General features: G+C 33.9%; 5 protein-coding genes across 9 annotated transcripts; 2 read left to right on the plus strand and 3 right to left on the minus strand.

Moving 5' to 3' along the window:
- Nucleotides 1–222: 222 nt before the first annotated feature.
- LOC113858921 (probable 3-hydroxyisobutyrate dehydrogenase-like 3, mitochondrial) lies at nucleotides 223–1439 on the minus strand. Its single transcript, XM_027491724.1, has one exon. The coding sequence runs from the start codon at nucleotides 1405–1407 to the stop codon at nucleotides 487–489; it is 921 nt and encodes a 306-aa protein (XP_027347525.1). The 5' UTR covers nucleotides 1408–1439; the 3' UTR covers nucleotides 223–486.
- Nucleotides 1440–3298: 1859 nt separating this feature from the next.
- Nucleotides 3299–11569, plus strand: LOC113857893 (phosphatidylinositol 4-phosphate 5-kinase 7-like). Of its 5 annotated transcripts, none has more exons than XM_027490162.1 (11): nucleotides 3299–3487; nucleotides 3572–3677; nucleotides 4705–4867; nucleotides 5004–6062; nucleotides 7106–7273; nucleotides 7848–8013; nucleotides 8796–8906; nucleotides 9052–9239; nucleotides 10059–10213; nucleotides 10665–10833; nucleotides 11098–11569. In XM_027490162.1, the coding sequence occupies exons 3-11, from the start codon at nucleotides 4851–4853 to the stop codon at nucleotides 11378–11380; spliced, it is 2316 nt and encodes a 771-aa protein (XP_027345963.1). In that variant the 5' UTR covers nucleotides 3299–3487; nucleotides 3572–3677; nucleotides 4705–4850; the 3' UTR covers nucleotides 11381–11569. The 5 variants fall into 5 exon arrangements, with proteins under 5 accessions (XP_027345963.1, XP_027345964.1, XP_027345965.1 ...); XM_027490163.1 differs by having other exon boundaries at nucleotides 3301–3487; nucleotides 3572–3853; nucleotides 11098–11501; XM_027490167.1 differs by having other exon boundaries at nucleotides 3320–3487; nucleotides 4999–6062; nucleotides 11098–11501.
- A 3196-nt stretch (nucleotides 11570–14765) lies between these two features.
- Nucleotides 14766–17995, plus strand: LOC113857894 (transmembrane emp24 domain-containing protein p24delta3-like). The gene is made up of 4 exons (XM_027490168.1): nucleotides 14766–15063; nucleotides 16545–16754; nucleotides 17194–17270; nucleotides 17368–17995. Exons 1-4 carry the CDS (start codon nucleotides 14857–14859, stop codon nucleotides 17510–17512), a joined length of 639 nt encoding a protein of 212 aa, XP_027345969.1. The 5' UTR covers nucleotides 14766–14856; the 3' UTR covers nucleotides 17513–17995.
- A 913-nt stretch (nucleotides 17996–18908) lies between these two features.
- Nucleotides 18909–20471, minus strand: LOC113860107 (F-box protein At1g10780-like). Its single transcript, XM_027492759.1, has 3 exons — nucleotides 19715–20471; nucleotides 19230–19510; nucleotides 18909–19145 (listed from the first exon to the last, which is right to left on the minus strand). The coding sequence occupies exons 1-3, from the start codon at nucleotides 20466–20468 to the stop codon at nucleotides 18909–18911; spliced, it is 1272 nt and encodes a 423-aa protein (XP_027348560.1). The 5' UTR covers nucleotides 20469–20471.
- Nucleotides 20472–22111: 1640 nt separating this feature from the next.
- Nucleotides 22112–25036, minus strand: LOC113860190 (receptor-like protein EIX1). Its single transcript, XM_027492866.1, has one exon. It carries the CDS (start codon nucleotides 24924–24926, stop codon nucleotides 22209–22211), a length of 2718 nt encoding a protein of 905 aa, XP_027348667.1. The 5' UTR covers nucleotides 24927–25036; the 3' UTR covers nucleotides 22112–22208.
- Between the last annotated feature and the right edge of the window lie 2011 nt (nucleotides 25037–27047).

The following is a 27047-nucleotide window of genomic DNA, read 5'->3' on the forward strand; positions in this document are numbered from 1 at the left end:
CCATTTTGTATTTTTTATTCGGACCTATTTTCCTTACACTCGTGGGACTAGTTGATTTTCTCTGAGCATGTCCATGCTGGCTAGCCGTTGTAGCTTATGGGGAAAGTGGAAATTGGGTGCTGAATTTGCTGCGTGCTTATTATGCCATTCACAAATCAGAAATCTAGAAAACGTTTTAGATGCTTATGCTCTCCCTTCAACACCCATAAACAGAGTTAGTGCAATGGAGGGTCGTGAATGGGGATTATCTTTGTTATTATCTAATGCAAACGCACGTTGCAACTCATGCAATTCCGAAACAAAAAGAAGCAAATGTAGACAACACCAAACAGCACAGCCATTAAAATAAAAATCAATTACAAACCACACTCACACTACCTCCTACCTTGACAATTTTAATTTTAATGCCACGTCAAAATAAAATCTAACATGGGCATTGATTTATTACCACTACGAAATTGGAACCTCCAAATATCACTCACTCATTCATTCATTCCCATTGATCCTCTCAATAACAGAGATAACACCATGTGTTCCAAGCTTGCCTTGCCCATTCGCCACCATACTCGAAAACAATTGCTTGGACAAGGAAGCACCAGGCAAAACAACAACTTTATCATTATCCACAACATCAACCCCCATTCCCAAATCCTTCACTTGATACTCTGCGAACCCACCGGGTCGAAAATCCCTCTTTATCATCCTCTCCCCGAACAATTCCAAAGCCTTGCAACCCGCAGAACCGTTTTTCATTGCCTCCACCAACTGCTCCACGTTCAACCCCGCACGCTTTGCGAACACTAACGTTTCGCTCAAACCAATCAAATTCGCCCCAATTGTTATCTGGTTAGCGATCTTGCAGCTTTGCCCGCACCCCGCAGAACCCATGTACGTCGCTTTCCCCAGCACCGTAAACACTGGCCTCAGCCACTCCACCACCGAAGCTTCCCCGGCGGCGAAGATCGCCAGCTTCCCGTCACGCGCGCCTATGTCCCCGCCGGAAACCGGGGCATCGACGGACCACGCGCCTCGAGCACGCGCCGCCTCGAAGATTTCTCGGGCGAGGTCGGGGTGGGAGCTGGTTGTATCGACAGTGACAGAATTAGGGCGCAGGGAGGAAACGACGCCGGTTGGGCCGAGGAGGACGGAGCGGACGTCGGAGGGGTGGCCCACCATGGTGAAAAGGACGTCGGTGAGTTGGGCGAGTTGGGCCGGGGAATGGGCGAGTTGGGCCCCTTGGGATTGGAGATAGAGGGAATTGGGGTGGGAAGGGTTGCGAGCAAAGATGGTGACCGAGTAACCGGCGGAGAGGAGGCGAGAGGCCATGGCGTGACCCATTACGCCGATTCCGATCCATCCGATTCGGGTTTCGGAGGGTGAAATTGGGTTTGGGTATGGGTTTCCCATTCCGCAGCGCTGTGGTGGAGGGGACTCTGCACGTTTGTAATTTGATTTATTCATTTTTTATTTTTGTTAAAGTAAAACTAAGTCAAAAGATTTTTTTTTTTTTGAGCTAAAGAAAATTAAAAATTTAGATTATACAAATCAAACATGGGAACAACATAACCCTAATAATAAAAAGAAAAATAAGAATCATAAATGGAACAAAAGAATCGGATGCAAAACGCATAGATGCCTCTGTTCAGCATGAAAGTTGTCCATTGTGAAAGAATAAGACGTGAGATGACACACACATGCACTTTCTCATGAAAATGTTAATCAGTGAATTCATTAAGGATATTTTTATTAACTTTACATCCAATCCCAGTTGTCTATTGTGGAAGAATCATATGCTTGATGATAATGAAAGACTGTTTATGCTTGCTAACTTTCCTAATCAGCAATCAGTAAATTAATACAGATAACATAATTAAGTTGTCCAAAGGCAATTCCCACATGATTAACCACTTTATTTTTCTTATAATCATGGTTCCAACGTGACTTCAAGTTTGGGGCACCAACTACGTATATTTAAGAAGGAAAATATTCAGTGAAATATCTACACCTAATGAGGTATAGAAAAATATATAAAAAATAAGTGTAATAGATAATACGATATGAGGATAAATAAATAAAGAGAGTAAAATACATGATTTGAAAATGTTTATAAATTAAAATTGATTAAAAAGCACATATTATCTGTTCAAGATACCTCTTCTTTTGGGGGAGAATCTCTCTTCATGCACTCCATACCGCATCAGCAATTTTCTATTATTGTCTCTTACGCTAATTAAAGTTTCCTATGTAATAATTTAACTTTGCATTCATGTTGACTCACAATTGGCCATATGTTCACATTTAAGTAGAATAAGATGTTTTTATATTTCATTTGTTTACACTATTGTCTAACAGTGGATTGATTTTATATATTGTTAAACATTTAAAGTTCGGATTTTGAATATAATGATTGAGATAATAATGATGTAAAGAAGTGTTTACACTCCAGTTAATTGGTTAACTATCTCAATAGCTTTTTCGTAAGGTAATCCAAATCCCAATAATGCAATACGTGAGCACGGTAGTGTTACATGTTGACGAGGAAACCCAAATTTGTAGGTTTTTCAGTTTTCAACGAAAGTGGGACAGAATTTCCAGAAAGCACGTCCGTTGTCATTAAACATTTCATAGCATGCGTTCGAATAAATAAGGATGAATATTTATTTTAATGTTGTAAATATAGAATAAATAAAATTTATGATTAATAATATAAAATAAAACATAAGTTTATAAAAATCACCTGTGGTATAAAAAATATAATTAACCAATAATTTGACTAGGTGACATATATTATAATTTGATCTAGAAACCTGTTAAACTTTTGATTTTTCTATCCGTACACACAATGGGAACGAAAGAGAATAAAAGTAAGACGAATGCACGTAAGATATTAAACTTGAGAATATGAATCATGCAATCATAGTTGATTTACTAGATGTATTTAATAAGAAAAAGTGAACTTTAACAGGGTGTGATTACTTATTCCTTATTGAACAGCAAATAGTGGAGTGGGGCTTTATCCTTTCCGTGATAGATACTTTTTGGTACTTAGCATCAGCTACAAGCTGTGGTGGTGGATTCACGATTATTTCTTCTCGTGGAATGAGGCATAAACAAAGACACTGATGTAAAATTAATTAGGGGTGGAGCCTACACACGTGTTATAATTGTTTCGTACATGTAATTCTGATGACGATGGGTACAGAAAAGAGGGATTGACACGTGTTCCAGATTCCAAACTTGAAACGACGCCGTACCCTTTTCAGGGTAGTTAAAAGGGGCCATCTTGATCTTGCTTTGGGTATTGCATGGCACATAGATACAGCCGTAGTGTTCAATAACTGTTAAAGTGATGCACAAAAGAGCCAAGTGAGAGAGAGAGGTGACGTGTCTCTATTGGAGCATAGTATATATAGTAGCTGGAGGCATAATCAGCTGTAACTAATTTAAAATATTTAGTTTTTGGGTGGTGGGGTAGTTGTCGGCTAAGGTAGTTGAACAAGGATTCCAGAGTTCCTATCTGAAAAACTCTTTTAGAAAGGGCTTTAATCTTAAGATTTGTTTGTCTCCTCAGGTTTTGTTTTGATTCTTGAGGGGGACTTCACTTCTTCTTGGTTTGAGTTTGTTTTGCTTCGTTTCTCAGGAAGGATATTAGTCATTTCCTCTTCAATCCATCCAAGGTCAGTTCAACGATTCTTGTCTTCAACTTTTGGATTTTATGTGTTGTGGATTCCTTACATCAACAGGAGATTCTCTTATACCCAATTACAATTTCTGGAAGAATATCGCTTTAGCTACTCATTTTATGCATATACGAGAATGCATATGGGGCATTGATTCGTAGTGTGCAAATGGGGTATGAACTTTTTTCCACCCAAAAATCAAAATGATGCTAAGAATAATCTTGTGATGATAATATTTGTTTGGTGAAAATGTGGAGATGTTAATTTTGCTCAGTTATGTTTAGATGTTAATTTTAATTACTCTTCTTTGACAAGGAATACAGTAAAGTTCTGGCTTTGCACTGGCTCCGTTAGGAATGAGCATATCCATTTGAAGTGTAGATTTTAGAGGATTTTCATTGATGCAGCAGAGGCAGTGTTTGCATTGACCTGATGCTCAATTTAGAAAGAAGGGACTTGTAAATTAGTTTATTATATGTTGTTGGTCTGCAGGTTGTGAGGTTTTGATTGTAGTGAATTATGAAATAGTAATGAACAAATTGTGTAATATGTTGCCTCTTTCTTTATTTCATTGAGAATGATTCTCCCAGAGCCTTAGCTAAAAAGTAAGCTTAATTCTCTGTTTTCAGAGTATGACTTTTTTCGTTCCAATTGAAACAAGTACAGCATAATAAGAAATTAAGAATCACTTTTAATATTCCAAGAGAGAGAAATTTCAAACATGTACTGTACACTAAACGCACATTACCAGCCAACTTCACTACCTTTCTATTAGCGGTGTGTGAAGTCTCCCTCTAGCAAGTTCTCAAAATATTCCGTTTGATCATGACATGACAATTTTGTGGAAAGTTCTCTAAATATTCTCTAAATACATGGCAAGTTCCCTAAATATTCATTTTTTTTTGTATTTTGCAGAAAGATTCCAAAAAGCATTCTTTAGTACAGAAACCTTTTCAAAGGATTTACTGTGACTTTTTCTTCTACTGCATTTTGAGACTTATTATGGACGTTGTATATGTTTCAGAGTTTATGCTGGAGCATAATAGGGTCGTAAAGCTGGTGAAAGCAGAAATGAACTTCCTTATCATATCAGTGAATGATATGTTCAATCATTTAAAGGAAATAGAAATTTTAGAGTTATCTTAATAAAACAGTGACAATCTGTAAGTCATGGAGGACAGTGGAAGGTAATATTCATTGAAACGCTTCATCCCCATTCATCCCCTTGTATTCTGTATTTTATGTTGTTTTGACTCTGTCTTGTCTGTTCTGTTCTCTTCTCTATGCATGTATGATGATATCACTATTTCTTGTAAAGTGTAGGTTTGAAGAGAAGTCCTTTTCGAATGGGGATGCCTACAGTGGTAAAATCAAGGGTGTAGTACCCCATGGCAAAGGAAAGTATACATGGTTAGATGGAACAGTGTATGAAGGCGACTGGACAGATGGGAAAATGAGTGGGAAAGGACTGATTACATGGCCATCAGGAGCAAAGTATGAGGGTGAATTCTCTGGGGGTTACCTTCATGGTCATGGCACCTTTACAAGATCTAACGGGTGCACTTATACAGGAGGCTGGAGGATGGATGCTCATCATGGGATTGGACGGAAGGAGTATTCCAATTCAGATATTTATGAAGGTTTATGGAAAGAAGGAATACGTGAAGGCTGTGGAAGGTATTCTTGGAAGAATGGAAATATGTATATTGGGAACTGGAAAGGTGGGAAAATTGAGGGAAGAGGGGTTATGAAGTGGGCTAATGGTGATATTTTTGATGGTTGCTGGTTAAATGGGCTTAGACAAGGATCTGGAGTTTATAGATTTGCAGATGGGGGCCTTTATATGGGGACATGGAGTAAAGGCCTAAAGGATGGAAAAGGAACATTCTATCCTGCTGGTAGTAAACAACCATCTCTAAAGAAGTGGTGCTCTTTTAACAGTGATGATAATGGTTTGTTATCAAATACAGAAAAGCATATCACTCCAAAACCAAAATTTACGCGTAGCCTTTCTGAAAAAATTCCAGTCAGTAGTAGATCAAAAAGTTCACATCTAACATCTCATAGAACTTCATCATTGAATGCAAATTGGAACCTTCAAGATCCTGCTGGAGATTGTATATGTCGTGACTCACCCACATTATTGGAGACCTTTAATGAAAGTCAATCTGAGGCATCTGATATGAACTCATTGGTTTATGAAAGGGAATATATGCAAGGAGTTCTAATCATGGAAAAAAGTAGAAACTGTTCAGATACATCACATAAAAACAAACGACAAAATAAGTTTAGTGTGAAGCAGGTAAAGAAGAGTTCATGTATTGATATTTTTGGAGGCCGCCGAAGCTATTATCTGAAGCTTAATTTGCAGCTTGGCATCAGGTAAATTATTTGATCTAACATTACCTTTCTAAACTACTTTGAAACAACTGATATAGTATCTATTGTTGCCTTGCCTGTAATATCATGATTCTTTCTCCTGCATTTTACTTATTTTAAAATCTAGACCATGTGTAGAAAGTGATTCGGCTAATGGATTAGATGACTTGAATTCACAAAGTAATGGCTAAAGTAATATTCAACGAGTGCCTATGAAGTTATAGTACATTAGAGGGTAATGATACATACATACTGATTGGCTCACAAATTAAAGATAAGGAATTGATTATACAAATGATGTGTTTCTTGTTGTCCTTGGCATGGATAGAAAACTTAAGCATGTTAGTACATGAATTAGAGTCTTAATGCAGATGGGAGGAATTATATTTAGCTTGCATCTGTCAAAAAGGAATTGTTTAGATCACCTTTGACAGTAGTATTTTTTACACTCCTATTAACCTGGGTGCTGGAACATGATTATTCGAGACAAGTCACCCAGGGTGATCCAGTAGGAAAATAAAAGGAAGATGAATGATAGGAGACACTGATATTGTGTTGAAAGCATGTATAGCCTATTGCCCGATGTTGATCCATAACTTCGTTAAAATAAACTAAAACCACAAAAAAAATTAACTAAAACAGATCGGAAGGATTTATACTTCATATCAACAACAATAATCAATCCTTATCTCACTAAGTGAGGTTGGTTACATGGATTACACAATGTCATTGAACTTGATCGACAACTAAATTTCTTCTTCACCTCAAGAAAGCAAAAGTTTAGTTGGTGAAGGAATGCGTCTGTTCTTTATAAGAATGTTTTGCAGTGTAGTTGTTGAGATCTACAATAAAGTCAGTAAACTTTGATCAAGAATGCAAAAATTTAGTTATAATTGTGAATAAGGAAGTTGAAATTTTGAGGGCTTAATATGTCAGCAGTATGGTGAAGGAATTGAGGGGGTGCTTGTTAAATTGTAGTGTTGTTTATTCCATTTGGTATTTTGTTTTATGAATTTTTATTCAAACAAATTTGGCCGGATTCTCAGGTACACTGTTGGAAAAATTACACCAGTGCCTGCACGTGAAGTTCGGTCATCTGATTTTGGAGACCGAGCTAGGATAAGGATGTACTTCCCCAAGGAGGGCTCACAGTTGACTCCTCCACACAGTTCTATAGACTTCTACTGGAAAGATTACTGCCCTATGGTCTTCAGGTATTTATTAACTGCATGCATGCCTAATGAGTTATATCTTTAGCATCATTTATTGGAACCCTTCCATATATGGCTATAGTAGGATCAATTGGTTTCAAAGTTGTAAGACATGAAAGCATTATGTCCTTTTAACTTTTATTTGTTGGGTTTAGTTTATAAAACTATTGTTGCATCCTAATTTGTTGCAATGAAGAATTTCCAAATTGAAGAATCAACATTGAAGTTGAGTCCAACCCTTTTCCTTAGGTTTAAATGAAGTAAAGAAATATGTCCAATTTTAAATGTGAACATAGTCATTATCAGAATAATATGCATGAATTCTTCATGCTATGAATTTGTGATTATAAAGTGGCATATTAGAGTGCTTAGTCAGGGTGATGGTTTGAAGCACATGATGCATACTTAACATAAACGACTCAGATTTTCAAATTAACACTTTCTCCATTTAATGATATTGTGGGTTTCATGTGCTCGACTAATTTATGACTTCCAGTTCTAGTTAATTACATGTAGCATTCTAGTATCCTTTTTTTTTCTTCTTTCTTTGCATAATTACATTAGCATATATTTTCAGGAATTTGAGAGAAATGTTCAAATTAGATGCTGCTGAGTACATGATGTCCATTTGTGGTGATTCTGGTCTAAGGGACATATCTTCACCGGGAAAAAGTGGCAGCATCTTCTTTCTTTCTCAAGATGATAGATTTGTGATAAAGACATTAAAAAAAAATGAACTAAAGGTTTGTAATTGCCTTCTTTTTCCTCTATGGATCAAGAAACAATTTATTGAATTGTGTTGTGTTGAATTCATCAACTCATATATGAATTTTTCTTTTTAAGAGTTCTGCAGTTGGATGCATAAGCATGTTGTATGAGATAGTACTTGGTGACATTGTCATCATATACTAATCTGATGACAAATTTTAAGGACAAGGTTCAGTGAAATTCAATGCCAAAATGGCTAATCAAGGCCATATGGATGGGCATTTTCTGGATAAAAGTGTTTTTTATGTTCTATAGAGAAATTGATGATTGCTTATGTATTCATCTTTGGCAATCCATGAACACTGGTAGGACTTGGTAGTGCCATAGGATGACAATTTTCAAAAACAGTTATTGAAATCCAGTGCTAACATCTATCTAATTAAGAACACATTATGATGGACTTTTTTCTGGAGAGACACGTTTTTTATGCTAGTAATTCTAAATCAAAATAGATGATTGTTCATCTTTCTGTCTCTAGTAGTTCAATAGTCACCGATAATACTTCTAGTGCCAATAATCTGATGACAAATTTTAAGGGCAAACTTCATGAATTCCGATGCCAAAATGACTAATTAAGGCTGTGTTTAGATGGGATTTTCGGAAGAAAGTTCTTCTTTAGTTATAAAATCACTTTTACATAGAAACCAATTTTTTCTTTTGTTTCCATCTCTCACAATTAATAATGAATTTGATTTACCCAGTTGAAAGGAAACACCAAAGTTTATGGTTATGAACTCTGTTTCTTATCTCCTTGTAGGTTCTGCTCAACATGCTTCCTAAATACTACCATCATGTAGGAGATTATGAGAATACGCTTATTACAAAGTTCTTTGGGCTTCATCGAATAACACTAAGAGGTGGGAAAAAGGTAGTGTCATATATCTGTCTCTAGCTTCTTTTCCTTTTCATTTGGTACTACAAATATAAATATTTCCTTGTTTTCCAACCCCACTTAGTGAGAAAAGGGGTTGGCTGTTGTTATCGTGTAAACATTTCCTTGTTTTCTTCATTAGGTGCGCTTCGTAGTGATGGGGAATATGTTCTGCACAGAACTGCATATTCACCGACGATATGATCTAAAGGGGTCTACCCAAGGAAGATATACAGACGGAGATAAAATTAATAGCAATACAACATTGAAAGATCTTGATCTAAAATATGAATTTCATATGGATAAAAAATTACGAGAATCCCTATTCAAGTGAGTTCCTACATTTTAAGAGCTACTTCTGTTGAAGTGATCGGGATGCAATTTAATTTTCTGTACAAGTAAGGAATATTTGTTGACATATTTCAAGAATATAACAGTTGTTTTCTTCAAGAGCATATAATGTCTATTTCATAGGAAATTCTTACTGCTTTATTCTAGATGTGTTTACTGCATCTAACAGTGTTCATCTTTTACTTTATTAGTGGATTAATAATATAATGGTCATAATTCATGGTTGTAATACGATGTTTAATTGGTCCCCTGAAACCATAAAGTCATAGGTCTTAAAATTGAAATAGGTAATCTTTCAAAGTATAAATGCAATTGGATTGTCTATATCTTTAATTTTCTTCTTCATATTTTCAACTTGAAAGATTTAATCTAGAAGTAAAGTTCACATTAGGATCGGAAAACCAAACTCATCTTAGAGGTGTTGCATTAGAGATAATTAGTATAGAGTGTTTGAATTTGTTATGACTTATGAAACTGTTATCAAAGGTGACACTTCTTTCAGTGGATTTTATTTATCTTTTTCTTTTCAATATAGAAGCTATATCTTGGTAAAATTATAATTCATATATTGTATCATGACTAGATGGAATCCACCTAACTATATAAATATCAATTACTGGAACACCTCTGGGTTATGATTGATTTACTCATGGCCTGTGATAGAAATGAGTTGTGACTGCTAGGTTGAGTCTATGTGCACTAAAATATTTATCATGATAATTGTGTTTGATATCGCATTGACTGGATGTTTAGGAAGTTCACCTTCTAGTTATGACCTGAATTGTTTTTCTGGTGCAGACAAATTTCTCTAGACTGCATGTTCTTGGAGTCTCAGCATATAATTGATTACAGCCTTCTGTTGGGATTACATTTTAGAGCTCCAGAGAATCTAAAGGCCTTAGTGGAACCTTCCAGTTTAATGCAGCGTCAATATAGCTTACCTTCTGGCAATGGTAAATACCTCCTTTGATATCATTTATTAGAATGTGACATGGGTTTTTTCTTTAAAAAATTATTGATTGTAGAAGACACCTAGCATTGATTGGAATGGGTTATAAAATGGGAGGTAACATGGTTTATTTCAGTGATTCATCCCTCCATGGCATAGGTGGAATCAATGGGAATTTAGCCCTAGGCCCAGACTCCATACAATCATTGAAAAAGATCAGGCCAGCTAAAATATCTAGTACCTTCCTAATTCCTATTAGCCCTAAGTCCATACAGTCACTAAGCATTCCAATGATATTTTTTGTGTCATTCTCTCTGCATGTGGGAATCCTGGTCTACACAAGCTTGTACTTTTACTGTATAAGTTCTCTACAAACTGATTTTGTTCTCTCTATTTTCTTCTTGCATTTGTGGGGCTTCTTATTATTTATTTTCATCTTGCTTTGCTTACACTAGATGCAGACAAACAAGGGGAGCAGTTGATTATTCCTAAAGGCTTGTTATTAGTTGCCCATGAACCCAGCTTTGTCAACACTGCACCTGGACCCCACATTAGAGGAAATACATTGAGGGCATACTCCATAGGTGACAAGGAAGTTGATCTTTTACTGCCTGGTACTGCAAGGTATCTTCTCTAACATTACTTTCTCTTGTGCACTAGATTATTCTCATTGTTTCAAATTTTCAATCTCAATATTCATTGATACAGCACCTATTCAAGCTTCTTTGGTCTTAGTTGCACGTGTACAATAATAACAATTCAAGTGCATTATGTTTCTTCCACTGTTCTTGATGTCATTTTCTTTAATAGCAATTCTAGGAATAAATCATTTGCTACGTTGTCGTGCATTGTAATGATATATATCTTATATTAATCAATGTTACTCAGGTTGCGAGTGCAATTGGGAGTAAACATGCCAGCTCAAGCTACGCGCAAGCTTCAAGAGGATAAGGTGGAGGAATCAGAAGTTGAGCTTTTTGAGGTTTATGATGTGGTCCTCTACATGGGCATAATTGATATATTGCAGGAATACAATCTGAAAAAGAAACTTGAGCATGCCTGCAAATCACTGCAGTATGACCCTATGTCTATATCAGTTGTGGAACCCAAGACTTATGCTCAACGTTTCATCAATTTCATGGAGAAAAAAGTTTTCCCGGAAACTCCCTGAATATATAGAATACTTTTCCCTTTCCTTTTTGATTTTATCGTTCTTTGTAATTAATTGTTTCAAAGGAAGAGTATTTTATTTTATCAATTCATTTCACTTATATTCCACATAATTCTTTCAGATATTTTTTCCCTTTTTTAACTAAATAAGCTTGCAATTGGTCAAGAGATTAATCATCAAACAGTTCTCAAAACAACTTAATGTAATTCAAGGTTCTATGGCTGCACAATTGTTTTGTTGAGCTTCACTTGGCACTTAAATAATTCAGTGATTGGATTCTTTTCAATAGTTATGTTTCTGTGAAGAAAGAAGTATGTGCTGTGTGAAGGTGAAAATTATTTAAACTCTGATTGCCACTTCCACCTGACAGGTTCTGCCTGTTGAAACCTTCAGAGTTGCAGAATAGAACTAAGAATTACATTGTGTGTCAAGAAAGAACTGTTCATTCGGTTATGTTTCGAGAAGAGAAATATGCGGAAAATTGAAAATGTACTTGCAGCTGAAAGTATAACAGTGTTTCATTGATCTTCAGCATGAATTTCTAAATATGCTTCATAGCAAAGTACGTTATATTCTATCTTCATGAAAAAGCAAACAGACAAATCTGCTGAAAACACGTACGGAAAAAGGCAATCGTTAAATATTGTCTTAAGGCTAAGACTTATTAAGTAAAGAATTAAAAGTAATAATTTTTTATTAAAAATATTATTAATACACTTATCTTTGTGATTTTAATGATTTTTAATTAAAAAAATATTTTCAATTTCTTAGCCATTACTCAAGATCCATAAAGAAAATAGGCATAAGACATGGTAGAATGTTTGTCTCCTCACTAATTAATCAAGAAAACATGACAGAATTAATAAAAAACAGGAAAATTGGCTAAACTACTAAATACAATGTTCAATACATGTTTTAACAGGTTAATTTGTCTGAAATTCTAAGCCTTTTTTTTTTATCAGATCCACCTAAAAAAATACCTGAATTCCCACGTAACATGAACAATAAATCTCCTTTTTTTTCAGTAATTGCTGAATAATCAGTATCTCCTCTCAAATTTGGCACAAATTAGATCTAATTCTCCTACTTTTCTAGTTAAAGCAGCAACATAAGGACTGAGAAAACCTCTTGGAAACAACAGAAGCAGCATTGTGCATGAAATTTCCCATTTCTCTAGCACTCAGCATTTCCAACTAAGTTATCCATTTCAGCTTTTGACATTCTCTCAAGCTCTTCTTCAAAGTGTCTAAACTCATGCATGGCACTATCTATGATCCACTCAAGGTGATCTTCCGCATGCTGCATTGCTACCTCATCTTCTTCCACCACTTTCTCTTGCTCAAGTTCCAGAGCTACCCATGCCTTGTATTATTCAATCTCGAATAGCTTCATCAGGTCTTCGATTGTGGAAGGGTCAAAGCTTTTGTCTACTATAGCTTGATCTGAGAGGAAGGTAAACTGGGAAATGAGGCTTTCCATTTTTCTTTGAACAAGCAAATCTAGCTTAGTGCAAGAAAAAGAGAGTGGTGAATCATATAAAGGACGTGTATTTGGCCTTTTACAACGTTAAGAATTTGTTGGGCAAGAATTTGTCGTAGGGTCACGTGGTTCCAAACCCATGTTGAACCTAATCTTTCGAGTATGAGACAGTAAAACTAGCAAGATAGGATCTTATGTAATTATTAGGTCTCTCTTTATTTTCTTTTTCTTTTTCTGTTCGGGTGTTAAGAAAAAACTAATTGATTAGATATATGTTCCTTAATGAACTATACCTCATTATGGTGTGAAAAAGGCTTAGAGAGCCGTTGGAACTTGGAAACCATTTTCTTATTTATATGAATAAGCTAAGGAATAAGCTTCTCCATGGTGTAGACTTGGTCTGAAGGATAGGGTATGTTTTCTTCGAGCAACTTCATTCAAGGCTTCATGCAAGTCTTGCTCAAAATTATTTTATGTACTTTTGATTATTTAATTTTATTTCACGTTATTGTGAGTAACTCAATTATTTTTTTTACTCGAAAAATTCTTAAATAAATCATATAAAGGCAGAACACAATTGCTTTTTGAGTTAATGATTACTATGAGACCCACAAAAGTTAGAAGCTCAACGGAAGCTCTATTTGGCAGCAAGTGCTGTGAGTTGCTCTTTTTCACATAACGTTTTTATATTGCTTTTTGAGTGACTGTGACAATTGTTTTTTAAAGAACACTCTCTGTAGAGTGTAGACTCGCCATAGTTGTGGATTCTTAACCATAGTTGTGGATTCTTTTAATCTGATTTTTATGATTAAATGATAAAAAAATACAAAATTAAAGTGATGTGTGTGCTAAATGTTAATGCTATTGTTGTAAATGCTTGAGGTAAAATAATTCCTTTTCATGGGACATGAACAAATAATTTAGGTAAAAAATGTGAGGTAGATTCTGACAATTCACGAGCAAAATAGGATCTCAAATGGTATTGATCGGTGGGGAACACAGCACAAGTGGGTGACCGTTAAGGTGTCTGGTCTGGCCTGTGAACTTGAACCAGACCTTAATGGTACTCCAGCAAATGGGCAATTCAACGCCGAAATAATAAAAAAAAAAAACTGTTTATCTTATATTAAATAAACTAAATGTTTATCTTATTTTTATTTAAATTATTTTTCTATTTCTCTCTTAACTAAACTGAGTTTGCATTTTATTTCAGTAGTTTAGCTGAAGGTGATACAATATCAGTGAAAGTGATACAATAAAATTAAGTAAAATAGTTTAAAAAGTAATGTGACTAAGTTCAAGAAAATATTGTCAGATGAGTAAAATTGCACATAAATTATAATAAAAGAACTAAAATTACAGTCAAACTTTCAAAAATAAAATTTGAGTATGTACTACCAACATCAATAATTTAATTTTTTCAAAATAGTAATGATAATCCTATGTCACTACATTTGTACGTTGCATTTATAAAGTATGCGATTGAGTTGATGCAAAAAGATTATTTCAATGATTTATTATTGTTATGATCAATCATATAAATAAACTTTATTTTTAAATATACCATATGAAAATTAATTTTGTTTAAAATATTTAAAAACTAATATACAATCATTTATAGCAATCAATTTTATGTTTAAAATAATTTTATTATTTAAAGTAAGAAAATATCCCTTAAAACGTTTTTTCATCACAAATTTTAACCTTTTGTCTCGCACACACTAAGCATTAAGTTTTTCATAATTAATAAACTTTGGAAAGAAATCCATGTTAAGCCAAAGAGAGCATAAAAACTAACAAGCAAGACAATTAATAAAATAAAATTAGAGGATTTCCAAAAATAAAAATAAAAAAACTGAAACCATCGACCATCGTTGCCTAATGCTTGATACAGATCCATGTGCTGAACCTGAAAAATAGAAAGAAAAACATTGACGTTGGTGTGTGTGTTGTGTGTGGAGAGAGAGAGAGAGAGAAAGAGAGAGAGAGAGGAGGGTATGGGGAAGAGAGTTGTGTTCACGTTGTTGCTCAGTCTATGCTTCTTCTCAACAAATCTCATTCCATCGGTTCTGGCTATCTGGCTCACCCTACCCGCCTCAGGCACTAAGTGCGTCTCCGAAGAAATCCAGAACAACGTCGTCGTTTTGGCTGATTATGTTGTCGTTCCCGATGATCATTCCCACAGCGCCACCATCGCCGTCAAGGTACCGTTTTTCCCTTTAACTATGACACCCTTTTCGGATTTCTTTCCTGGGTCGCTCTTCGATTGCTCATCACTTTCGTCGTGCACTTTTAAAAAAAAAAATTATTGCCGATTTTCTTACCCATGTTGGGATTTGTTTGATTTCTGAAAAAATTGAGGTGGAATTGTATTGAGTTCGTTGATTTGCGTTTTATGCGCCTATATTAAATATTGGAAAAGTGTGTGGGTAGACTTTTGTCGTGTCTTCGCTATTATATGGTTTGGGAAAATTCTTGTTTGTGTTGCTGCATGTTGTTGCCTTTGGTAATTTGAAAGATAAAAATATGTATATTGATAATATTTTTGTTAGATTTAGGATTGACTTGGTGAAATTAGTTGATGAACGAGAAAGGAAGAGACGATTTGGTGATATGTTTTCCGTTGATTTATTATTTGACACTTTGCAGAGGTGCTGCTTGCTTAACTGATTAGTTGGATTATCATATTGTGGATCTTCATTTGTGTATGCTAGTTTTAGGTTTTTGCTTTGGAAATGCATTATCCTAATAGCTTTGGAAATGCTTATCTGTGGTGTTATTATGTTATGAATTTGATAGTTATCGCTTCTTTGTTTTGTCTGCAAATGTAGTTATCAGTGAATGTAATTATTGTTGCTCAAAACTTCTCAACTTTGTTGATTTATGCTTATGTAGCCTGAGCTGCATAGTCTTAATCAGTTATTTGTTAATCGTATCCACAAATTGACCCTTTCTTCACATGGAGATGTTTTGATGGTGGAAAGGGGCAAACAACTGAGAATAGGTTTATTCTGATGGTGGAAATGTCTTACAGCATGGTTTGCAGAGTAGTATTCTTTCCATACTGAGATGTTGCGAAGATCAAAGATGGCAAACCTGGAGACATTAATACTGATGGAAACCTATTATAACTTTCATGAGCAGTTATGTATTATTTGAAATAATGGGAAATAATTATTGTCATGTACGCAGTTTTGAATAGAAGTTAGGAGAATTTATGCATTATTAAATATACATGTAGTCTAGTGTAGAAGGGAGTTATGTGTGTTGTAATTCTGCAAGTTTGGACAAGGAATAATCTCTGTTGGAGTCATAAGACTCGGGGGACAGCAACCCTTTACTGTATGGTCTGAATTCTGTGGTTCAGCAATAAAAACGACCAACTTATTAGTTGGTTTTCTATCAAATACCTTAGCTACCTGGGCTGTGGATCCATTGCCTGATAAATTCACATAAAAATATCTCGTTTGAGTAGAAATAGGGTTGAAATATCGAAAAAAGCATGCACTTCATGGAGATATTCTAGATTTGTAATAAGTTCTAATAGTGTGTATTTTTGTTGTTTAGATCTGCTTGTGTTATGAAGATGTAACTTTGATTGGATCGTGAAAAACAATCTTCTATATCTTGTTAATAAGGTCTATTACTTGTCTCTTGGTTTTTAATGGTATTGTGTTTCCTTTAGGTGACATCACCATATGGAAACAATCTTCATCACAAGGAGAACTCAACTCATGGTAATTTTGCATTTACAACTCAAGAGACTGGGAACTACCTGGCATGCTTCTGGATTGATGGCCATCAAGGAAGTGGTGATGTCAATGTGAACCTTGATTGGAAAATTGGAATTGCAGCCAAGGATTGGGATTCAGTTGCTAGAAAAGAGAAGATTGAGGTAAACATATAAGAGATAATTATAATTTTGAATCTTATACTATAAATCTCGCGTAAAAAGAAGGTAAGAGTTTTACCTCTCAATGGTTGACATTTACTCAAGGTGTAATAAAAAATGAGTTGATGGACTGTTTTGAAATGGTTTTTAAGAACTTTTAAGGTTTGTAGTTTCCTTGAATCATTTAGTAATTGCTTGTGAATTAAAAAGATTTGGATCATTTCATGTTCCTTATTTCATGTTCCCTCAAATGTTTTGAGAGTGAAAGACACTAAAGAATGTTTATTGGACCCTACACAAATAATGGGAGGTGCTACTGCAGTTGCTGTTGTGACATGAGAGTAAAGAACCCGAGAGAAACTGAATCTGAATTGAAATCTATATACTCTTCTGTTTGCTCTTGGATGCTTCTTATTGCTGATTTCTCTCTATTGATACCTAGGGAGTCGAGCTTGAGCTGAGAAAGCTAGAAGGAGCAGTAGAGGCCATCCATGAGAATTTGCTCTATCTCAAGGGCAGGTAATTTCAATAAAGTCAACACCTTCCTCGAATAGGAATCTTTTGCAAATCATTCTTAACTTGTGTATAACTTTTGCCTTTTGGGCTATTTGCTCAGGGAAGCTGAGATGAGGACTATGAGTGAAAAAACAAATGCCAGAGTGGCATGGTTTAGTATCCTGTCCTTGGGTATGTGCATTGCGGTTTCAGCTTTGCAATTATGGTATTTGAAGCGGTTCTTCCAGAAGAAGAAGCTTATATAGATTGTACTAGTGTTAATTTGATTTTATTTGTGATACAGCAAACTTACAACAACTTAAGCATTTTTATGAACTCTACTTACAAGTAGTAGACAGGAATTTTTGATACCACTAGTAGAGTTTTCAACTTTTCTTATCCACAGATGGTTATTACAATGAATTGTTTTATATGACTGGGATATGAAAACCGTCAGAAAAGAGGTAAAATAATTTTAGTGAATGATACTCGGATAAAAGGATGGTCTTCATACCCTTTTATTAACTACTACCTCTGTGATGGGGAACTGTTGGACAGGATAAGATCATTAAGGATATGCTGAGTCATGGTTGAGTATTTCGATTGCTTGTGTTGAGGATGTAAAAGAAAGGCAAGTTATGTTCATTAACAGATAATATTATTATGCGTTTGGTAGCGATATAGGGCTAAAACCCTAATATGAAAAATTAAATGATCGGCTAATAAATTAAGAAGTCCTATTATTTTGTTTTATTTGGTGTTTCACTTTATTGTTTTGTTAAGCCAAGGCATCTTTGCTGAGTGTTTCATTTTAACCTCCGTTGCAAGACTTCTTGCAGCATTAGAGTAATTTTAACATTGTTCTTTATCTTAGTTTTTTAATGAAGTGATGAACTTGTGTTGCAACGGTTGCTTAGAAAAGCAAAAATTTGTTAAGTAAAAAAGGGGAAAAGAGAGAGAAAACACATTAGCTTATTTTTTTCATTTATTTATGGCACTTAAAAGCATGTCAAGTGGATTAGCATCGTGCAAATATTTAGACCAATAGCATGTGACGATTAGAGTTTTGTTAAAGATATTTGCATATATGACTTCAATAACAACTATAAGACCATAAATAACCGTGCACCTTACTTAGGTTCCTTATTCTATCAAATTTTTAAAAATAATACTATGCAATTGACGTTAAAGATTCTTTAAATTTCTTATATTAGAATAATTTTTTTTGCATTGATGTTATCATTATAAAAAATATGAACATTAAAGATATTTTATGAATATAATGTTTTTATTTTAAAAAATGAAATTTACAAAAATAAAGGATGAAATCTTAGATCTAGACCGTGTCAAGTTTAATAATTGAGAGGATACGCTACCCCCCTCGTGAATTGTGATATAAGTCGTTTTGTTTACCTTTGTACTTCTATCCAACACTCATGTCATGTAGACATCATTGGCTATCTGCTCATTTTGGCTTCTATGATTTTAAATAAGAGATCCCAAATTTCATTCTCCAAATTCAGTAAAACGAGAGATCACTATCATATGAAATTCTAAATAAAAACAACAAAATCGTTTAACAGAGAAAGTTAACAAATTAATTAGCTCCCTAGAGAAGTGCCTTAAATTAAGAACGGATCAAAATAAGTCTCTTTCTGAGCATTATTCTATTCGAACTATTTTACGGTTCATGTATCTGAACCCGCAAATGTCGTCAAAAAATTCATCAGCATTAGTATGGCAGCTCTTCATCCCAAGAATCTTTATAACCATGGCCCTAAGACTTTTCCCGTACTTCAACAAGGATTCAAGAGTACCCATTTTCTGTTCAGCATTAAGTGGTGACCTCACAGTGATTATAACCTCCTCCAAAAATGGAATCACAAATCCAGAATCCACCTGTAAATAAAACATCATCATTAGATGAAACATAAAAGAACACCCTCAATCAGAAGGGTAATATCAAAGTCATAATGAGCTTACGTGTTGGAGACTGTTCTTCTGGCACAGTGCCGCGAACATGGCTCCATGAATATCAAACTTTCTCAGCTTTTGATGACTGTTGAAAAAATCAACAAAATCAATCTCTGGGAAGGGTTGAAGAACCTCATAATCCCCAGTGAATTCAACCTTCATATAGAGATGTTTCACCTCGCTTGCTAATTTCAACATTTTGCATATTGCATCCCAGCACCACTGGATTCCCCTCATACTCAGGAATTCCAGAGCTGTAAGATCTCCAAAATCAACCATATACACTCTCCCTGGAAGCAAAAATACGTGAAATATATATATATATATATATATATATATATATATATATATAAATCACTAGGTCATTAAGGCTATGATACCACATCATGATCCAACAATCTCAGAAATTTTTATGCTGTTAAATAATTTTATATTATCTTTCTAACACAAAAACAAATATACAAATGCAACAACCATTTTAACCAGTTAATTACCTGCACTATTGGATATGGAAAGAGTCCTCAAGTTCTTGGTTTCAGGGACCCTAATCCAACTACAACCTTGTACCTCCAGGGATTCAATTTTGGGAGAGGTTAAAGTAAGATAACAGTGCCCCGTGCCATAGAAATCTAGCTTACACTGCTCTAAATATGGCAAGTCAATTGAGACTGATCTAAACCCTTCACATGCAAGAAGTAACAACCTAGTGAGAAAGGGACATGATTGAAGCACCACATTCAACACAGAGTCCTTCAATCTTGCACCAACAATTTCAAGATTCTTGAGGTTTGGAAAAACATGCCATTTTGGGGAATGCACCATCAACACACTCCACAGTTTCAAAGACTTCAAATTCCTAGCTGCATTTACACAATCCAACTTTGAAGGACTTTCATGGAAACCCTGATTGTCAGCAGTAGCAAGATTGTCCATTCGGAGCTCAAGCTGGTGAAGGGAAAGACCCACCAATGAAAGCCACGATGCAAGACCAGAAGAAGAAAATGGGCAATACACAATTAGCTCTTTCAATTGCACAACCCTTGATATCATTCTTCTGACAATGGCGTCAGCATTTTCACCAACAAAAGAAGAAACGTTATCAAATACACTGCGAGGAAAGTAAAGGGTTGTGATGTAGGGTGTGGATTCCTTCCATCGCTTTGAAACACAATTGCAAGCTGCCACGTCACGACCATTGTTGACATGGGACAATATGTATTGGAGAATAGCATCAGGGAGAGACTCCATAGCTGATAACAATATTCTAATACATAATTTTTAGCATGTATATGCATTCAACACAAATTTGGTGAATATAGAACAATCAACCAAATGAATGAAAGAGCGCTTACCCAATGGAAATTTGAGAATCGGTAACACGGAAGATCTCGATGGGGTTCAGTGGGTGTATATATATATATATATATAGAGAGAGAGAGAGAGAGAGAGAGAGAGAAAGGAGCGGGAATTTGAAAGTGAAGCAGAGTTTTTTATTTCTGTATTTCGAAATTTGAAAAGCATGACCAGACTACACACACTATTTTTATCATATCATTTTTTTTTACGAAATAATGACCAGACTAATAAATAATAAGCTTGTATTCGGACTTATTGTATTTTAATATTATAAAATTTCTAAATTTTTATTTGTAATATTTTTTTTATTGTTTTCGATGTATATTAGAAAATTCATATTTATATTAGTATTAATTGCTTCTTAAAAAATATTAGTATGTTGCACTAGTTTTTTTTAAATAATTTTATCATAAACTTAATATCTCAAATATCAGTTTAAAATGTTATAACATCTAATCTTATTGAATAAGTTGAGGGATTACCGTTTTTTTAAAAAAAATTACTTAGTATTTTTTATTAATCTTTGAAGTTCATGATTAAGTTAATTAGTAATTACTTATCAAACTTTATAAATTTAAGTAACAACGAGTTTATTTTTTTAAATAATCTCAAAATTGATTTTAGTGCTTGTCTCCTTAAGTAAGTCCATCTAATCTAACTAAATTTAATTGAAGTTTATTTTGAGTTTTAAACATAGAAGAGTTCATTTTAACACACATTTGTGAAAGTTATAATTTATAATATTTTAATGAATCCACATTTAAAATACACTTGATGAATAGAATAAAAATAAAAAATATGAATAAAATTAAAATTCATTGACAGTGTAACACTTATTTTCATGATCGTAAATTGTTATATAAACAAAATTTGTTATAATTAATATAAAATAAAATTTACTGTATATTTTAATTGATTGATAATGTAAAATTTTTTGAGGACTTATAGTACATCAAAATTAAATTCATAAGTAAAAAGGAAAATAAATAATAATGATGTAGTAATTAGATAGAAAGAAAAAAAAATTGTTTATTTGAATGATAGAAAGAGAGTGAAAAGACATAAATAAATGATTTTTTTTTTGTAATTATGAAAAAATGAGTTTACAATATATAAAAGTAGCTTCTTCTTTTTTTATCCTTTTTTATTTACCTCCGTCCAAATATGCCATAAAAAAGGAGCTTAATAGCTATTTGAAAAAAAGGCAAATATAAAAATAATGTATACTTATATATGTTTTTAGTATAAACTAAAGGTGTCCCTAATTAATTATTAAGAGTAGCATCTTTTAAAGCATGTCAAAATGAATATAACCTCTTCCCTTTTTAATATGTTTTAAAAAAATCCAATCATATATTAATATTAATAAACCTTGCTTACACATTACGTTTTATAAGTCATCTTATATTTTTGTTTTGGGAGAAAATATCAAAATCGATTATGGTTGTTCAAATTTATAAGTCACAGCTTTACACATCATATTGATATATTTACTTAAAATTGGTTTGGGTTGGTAAAAGATAAATCTAAAAACTAAATGAATTATGATTAATCGGATTAATGACACCATATACCCAAACCAATTCAAATCAGTTTTATTATTCTTTGCTGAATGAACAAAGAAAGTAAAGTTTAAATTTGGTGTTGGATGTGAAATTTTGTGCGGAAGGCAACAGCTACAGTGACATAGACGCGGTCGTTGATTCGGGTCAAGAAACGGAAGTAAGCATACCTCCAAGATGTAATGAGTACTAAAGATGACCAGAAGAGGCAATATGAAATGAAAAAGCCTATTCCCATGCTTATGTAGAATGGAGATATTTGTACCCTCACTTTCTTGTCTGAATTCTTTTCATTTTCTCTGTTCCCTTCCCTGTCCCTGTCACTGCAACGCATCTCTTCATATGAAATGTTTCTGCTGCATTCTTTTGGGAGTGGAACACCACAAAGGTATGGATTGCCTTCGTAGGAGGACATGTCAAATGTGTCAAATTGATGGCCAGTTGGAATGTTCCCGGACAAATTGTTGCGTGATAAGTTCAAAATTTCGAGGAAATCAAGATCAACCATGTCGGTGGGAATGCCACACGATAGCTGATTCCGTGACAGATCGAGAACCTCCAAAAGTTTCATTTCACAAATATTTGAAGGAATGGAACCCACCAGCTGATTACTCGATAAATTTAATGCGCTCAATTCGACCAGCTTTGTGAATTCTACAGGAATGCCTTCTGTTAAACGATTTGATGAAAAGTCAAGTAACCTTAACGATCGTCTATGTTTCATCTTAGACTCGTATATGGAAATGCTTCCCTTAATTGTTTGAAACTCCATATAGGACATCTCATTTGTACTTTCTTCAGTAGCCATTGCAGCAAACACACACCGTGGAAGCGCTCCTGTCAATCGATTGAGGGAAAGGTCTAATAGCGATAAAGACTTGAGTTGGCATAACGTTGTTGGGATGTTTCCCACAAACGAGTTCGCCGTCAAGATGAGAATTTTAAGTATTCTCATTTCTTCACCAATCCAGGATGGTATGGGCCCCCAAAATCGATTAGACCCCAAATTTAACAGAGTCAGCACTCGGCAATCTTTCAGCGATTCTGGGATATTTCCAGAAAGATCATTTTCATTGATGCTCAACATGTGCAGATTGGTGAGGCTACCCAGGGAATCCGGGATTGAGCCAGTGAAATGGTTGTTTGCTAGGTTAAGAATGATCATATTTTCTCCATATCTCCAACAGTTTGGGATGTTTCCTGATAAATTATTTAAAGATAAGTCAAGAAAACCCAATGAGTTATTCACAGCCAACACCTCACATATGTGTGAAATATTTCCGTAAAATGAGTTATTGGCCACATTCAACTCCTTCATATTTGGAGGCAAATGGGGAAGGGCACATGAGAAGTTGTTGCTGCTCAAGTCAAGTGTGGCAAGTTTCAACTTTTGTGAAAAATCATGCCCGCATCCTCTCAGCCCATTGGAAGAGAGGTTCATATACTCAATGTTAGGAGACAAATCCCAAAACCAATTTGGCACAGTATCAAAGATACCGGCATTTGATATATCAATATGGGACAAGTTCTTCTGCGTCTTAATCCACTTTGGAAATTGTGGGCCCAAATGAATATTCGCCAAACCTATAGTTTCAAGTTGGCAAGGAGGGACCCAGTTTTTGCTCACATTTAAAGTTACACGGTTGAAAGATAGGTCCAACACCCTGAGGCTTTTGAAGTTAGCTAGATGAGCATCACTTATATTGCCCTCCAACTTGTTCTCAGATAAATCCAACACAACCAATTCTGAAAGCTGGCTAAGACTTCTTTCCAGTGACCCTTTCAGTTGATTGTTTGAAAGACGCAACTCTTTCAAACGAGGATTTGTTTTAGCTCTATTTGGGCCATGTGTTCGGCCCAATGATGATGGTATTGAACCAATGAGTTCATTTTTTGACAGATCAAGTGCTACAAGAGACATTAGCCTCTCAATGGAATCTGGAATTGGGCCTTGTAAATAATTGTTTCTGAGATTAAGATGTTGAAGGTTATGACAATTTTCAAACAGCCAAACAGGAATGGAATTATTGAAATCATTGAGAGACAGATCAAGGGTTATAAGAGAATCAAAATTCACTAGAGATGAAGGAGCAAGGTTGTGAAGACGGCAACCTGATAAACGCAATGTTACAAGAGAAGGCAGCATGCTAATGTCAAAAACCCAATCATATGCACTACTGCTAAGATCAACATCACTTAAATCAAGACTTTTCAAGGAGGAAAATCCTTTAAGCCATTTTAGATCATCCACTCTTAAGGTGTTATCCTTGCCGCTTAAATCAAGTGACTCCAGTAGAGAGAGGTTTCCAAGATTATCAGGGAGAGTTCCCTTAAAGTTGGCATTTGATAGATCAAGATATTTTAAATTTTTCATAGAACCTAGAAAGGCAGGTACTTTAGATTGCATGAAATCATTGCCATTAAGGTTCAAAGAACTTAAATATGGCAATTCTAGCAAAGATAAATCTAAACCACCCTTTAGTTTATCTAAGCAATTTGCACAATGGAGATCAAGTGAGATAACATGACCTGTGGTTGTGTTGCATCCAACTCCTTTCCACTGGCAACAATCTTTTCCTGGTTCCCAAGAGGATAAGCGATTTGAATGGACTTTAAAGCCTTCCTTGAAATGAAGAAGAGCTTTTGCTTCACTGTTTAAGCACTGGGCAATGACCCTTCCATTGCATAGAACATGTCCTTGGATTAGTAGGTAAAAAATTGCAATAAACTCCGCTAGATGTTGAAGGGATCTGTTATGCACACTCATCTTAGTCATGAATGTTCTCATTTCCAACACTTTTTCGTATTATTCTTGAATGAGCACACACCTATCTTAGAGGAGTTGCTTATGCTCATTAATTTTCTACCATATTATATTTCACATTTCTTTTTCTTCTTATCTCTCTTTTCCATTCACCTAATTAACACTATTTCATTGGTGTGAACATATTATTTTTCTTTAAATTGTTGTTTTTTAGCAAGTTACATTCCTCCTTCCTCCCTCACATTCGTAGAATCTCTCTCCGTTCCAAGTCTTCCAAGTCAACTCGTCTAGTTTATGTACCGTTTATTTCAAGTCTTTCATGTAGCCCACAAGTAAATGAATTTTGACGTTGATTGAACGTTACATGCATACATATATTTGACTCGTTGAATACGCATACCAAAATTGGTTCCTAGCAGAATAACGAAGCAACTCATTGCAACAGAAGCACCATAGTCAACACATTGTTTGACTGTTGAGGTTTGGAAAGACATATAATTTCGGGGAATGTATCCACCAACGCATCCAACTTCGAAGGGTTTTCTAGGAAGCCTTCCATGATTGATTGATTGATTGTCACCGAAAGAAAGGTCATGATCAAGCTCATTAGTAATTACTTAGAATAATTCTCCTCTATTCCCATAAATTCTTTTAATTACTAAATTAAAAAATATTTAATATACCTTATATTTTTAGCATAATAATAATAAAATTATTTAATACTTATTTTAAAATTTGTAAAAAGACTATTTAGAGGATACAACAAAGCTCAATTAACTACTTATCGACACTTATTTTCAGTGGTAACAAGCTTTGTTTTTCTAAATTTATCGATTTGAGTCTTGTACTGAGAAATAGGACAAAGAGTTTAGTTTTCACTCCACTTAATTTAAATCTGTTGAGATTTAATTTAATTTTTCAATATTAATAACTAGTATTTTAATCCATGCAATATATGGGTATGATAATGATAAACTAATAATATTATTATTTTTATTAAAAATTGGTATTAATGAATTATGTGTCAAATTTAATAAAAAATATTAGTTAAATTAATAAATTAAATAACAATTTTATATTAAATAGTTTTATCAAGAAAAACTTATCTATATAAATGTTAACTAAAATATTTTTATTTTGTAGTTTTTTTTCACTAATCTTAAGTTGTTTACAGAATATATTAATAGATTTTTTCATCTATATTATGTTGAATGAATATTTCAAATAAATTTAATTTTTATTGAGCCCAAATAATTTTTTGTAATAAAAATTACTTGTTATTTCATTTTATTAATATCAAATTATTATGTAATTGATTTTATAATATTTTACAAAATAATTTCTATTAATATATTTTAAGAACTAAAGCATATTCATCCCAGAAATTGTTTATTAATAAAAAAAAATATGTAAATATTTGATAAATTAATTCAATTTAAATTTATTATTAATTGATGTTATGGCTTATGTAGACAATCATTATTGACTCATAGTTTACACGGGTTTGTTAAATTCTTAAATGAAAATGCATTGTAAATACATACTGAATTTTGTGTAAGGTTTTTATTTCTGTATGATGCAAACCTTTTAGTCTTTTACAAAAGATTTTATATTTTAAGGATTATTCAAATTTTTTTAAAAATATTTATTAATAAAGCTAAGTATTCTTAAATATTCAATTTGAAATATTATTAATTATGATTATTGTGACTTAAGTTGATGACCAAATGTTTTTTGACATGTTTGCACCAACTTCTTAAAATTAAAATAATAACTTATAATTAAATACTCAGCAAAAATTAATGAAGATAAATACATATTTAGCAATAACTTAAACTTGAAAAAGCCAAATGAAAATGGTAAACAATAATTCAAACTGTATATATTAAATGTGCTTTTGCATCTCAAGTGGTGCCATTTTCTGGTAAATTTAGAAAAAAAAGGGAAAATGAAAAAAGAGAGAGAAAGAGAGCACAATATCTTGACTGAACATCAGTTAAAACAAAACCTTTTCCCTCTTTTCTTGAATCTATAACAAATAATACGACATTGACATCTCAGTGAAAAAATAGCATGATTGCAAATTTGATTCATTCAAACCTGATGAAAAATAAAACAGAATAAAAATTAAAAGGAAAGGGTTGT

The sequence above is a fragment of the Abrus precatorius genome, unplaced genomic scaffold (assembly GCF_003935025.1).
Source record: "Abrus precatorius isolate BTA unplaced genomic scaffold, Abrus_2018 Scaffold2, whole genome shotgun sequence".
Lineage (NCBI taxonomy): Eukaryota > Viridiplantae > Streptophyta > Magnoliopsida > Fabales > Fabaceae > Abrus > Abrus precatorius.

Bases quoted from the DNA above. Each gene is read 5' to 3' on its own strand.
- LOC113860190 (XM_027492866.1), bottom strand. From the start codon at position 24,926: ATGAGAACATTCATGACTAAGATGAGTGTGCATAACAGATCCCTTCAA.
- LOC113858921 (XM_027491724.1), bottom strand. From the start codon at position 1,407: ATGGGAAACCCATACCCAAACCCAATTTCACCCTCCGAAACCCGAATC.
- LOC113860107 (XM_027492759.1), bottom strand. From the start codon at position 20,468: ATGGAGTCTCTCCCTGATGCTATTCTCCAATACATATTGTCCCATGTC. The intron at 19,511-19,714 runs GTAATTAACTGG...TTTTGCTTCCAG, and splicing joins TTCCATATCCAATAGTGCAG to GGAGAGTGTATATGGTTGAT. The intron at 19,146-19,229 runs GTAAGCTCATTA...TTTTATTTACAG, and splicing joins AGAAGAACAGTCTCCAACAC to GTGGATTCTGGATTTGTGAT.
- LOC113857893 (XM_027490162.1), top strand. The intron at 7,274-7,847 runs GTATTTATTAAC...ATATATTTTCAG, and splicing joins TACTGCCCTATGGTCTTCAG to GAATTTGAGAGAAATGTTCA. The intron at 8,907-9,051 runs GTAGTGTCATAT...TTTCTTCATTAG, and splicing joins CACTAAGAGGTGGGAAAAAG to GTGCGCTTCGTAGTGATGGG.
- LOC113857894 (XM_027490168.1), top strand. From the start codon at position 14,857: ATGGGGAAGAGAGTTGTGTTCACGTTGTTGCTCAGTCTATGCTTCTTC. The intron at 16,755-17,193 runs GTAAACATATAA...ATTGATACCTAG, and splicing joins CTAGAAAAGAGAAGATTGAG to GGAGTCGAGCTTGAGCTGAG. The intron at 17,271-17,367 runs GTAATTTCAATA...CTATTTGCTCAG, and splicing joins TTGCTCTATCTCAAGGGCAG to GGAAGCTGAGATGAGGACTA.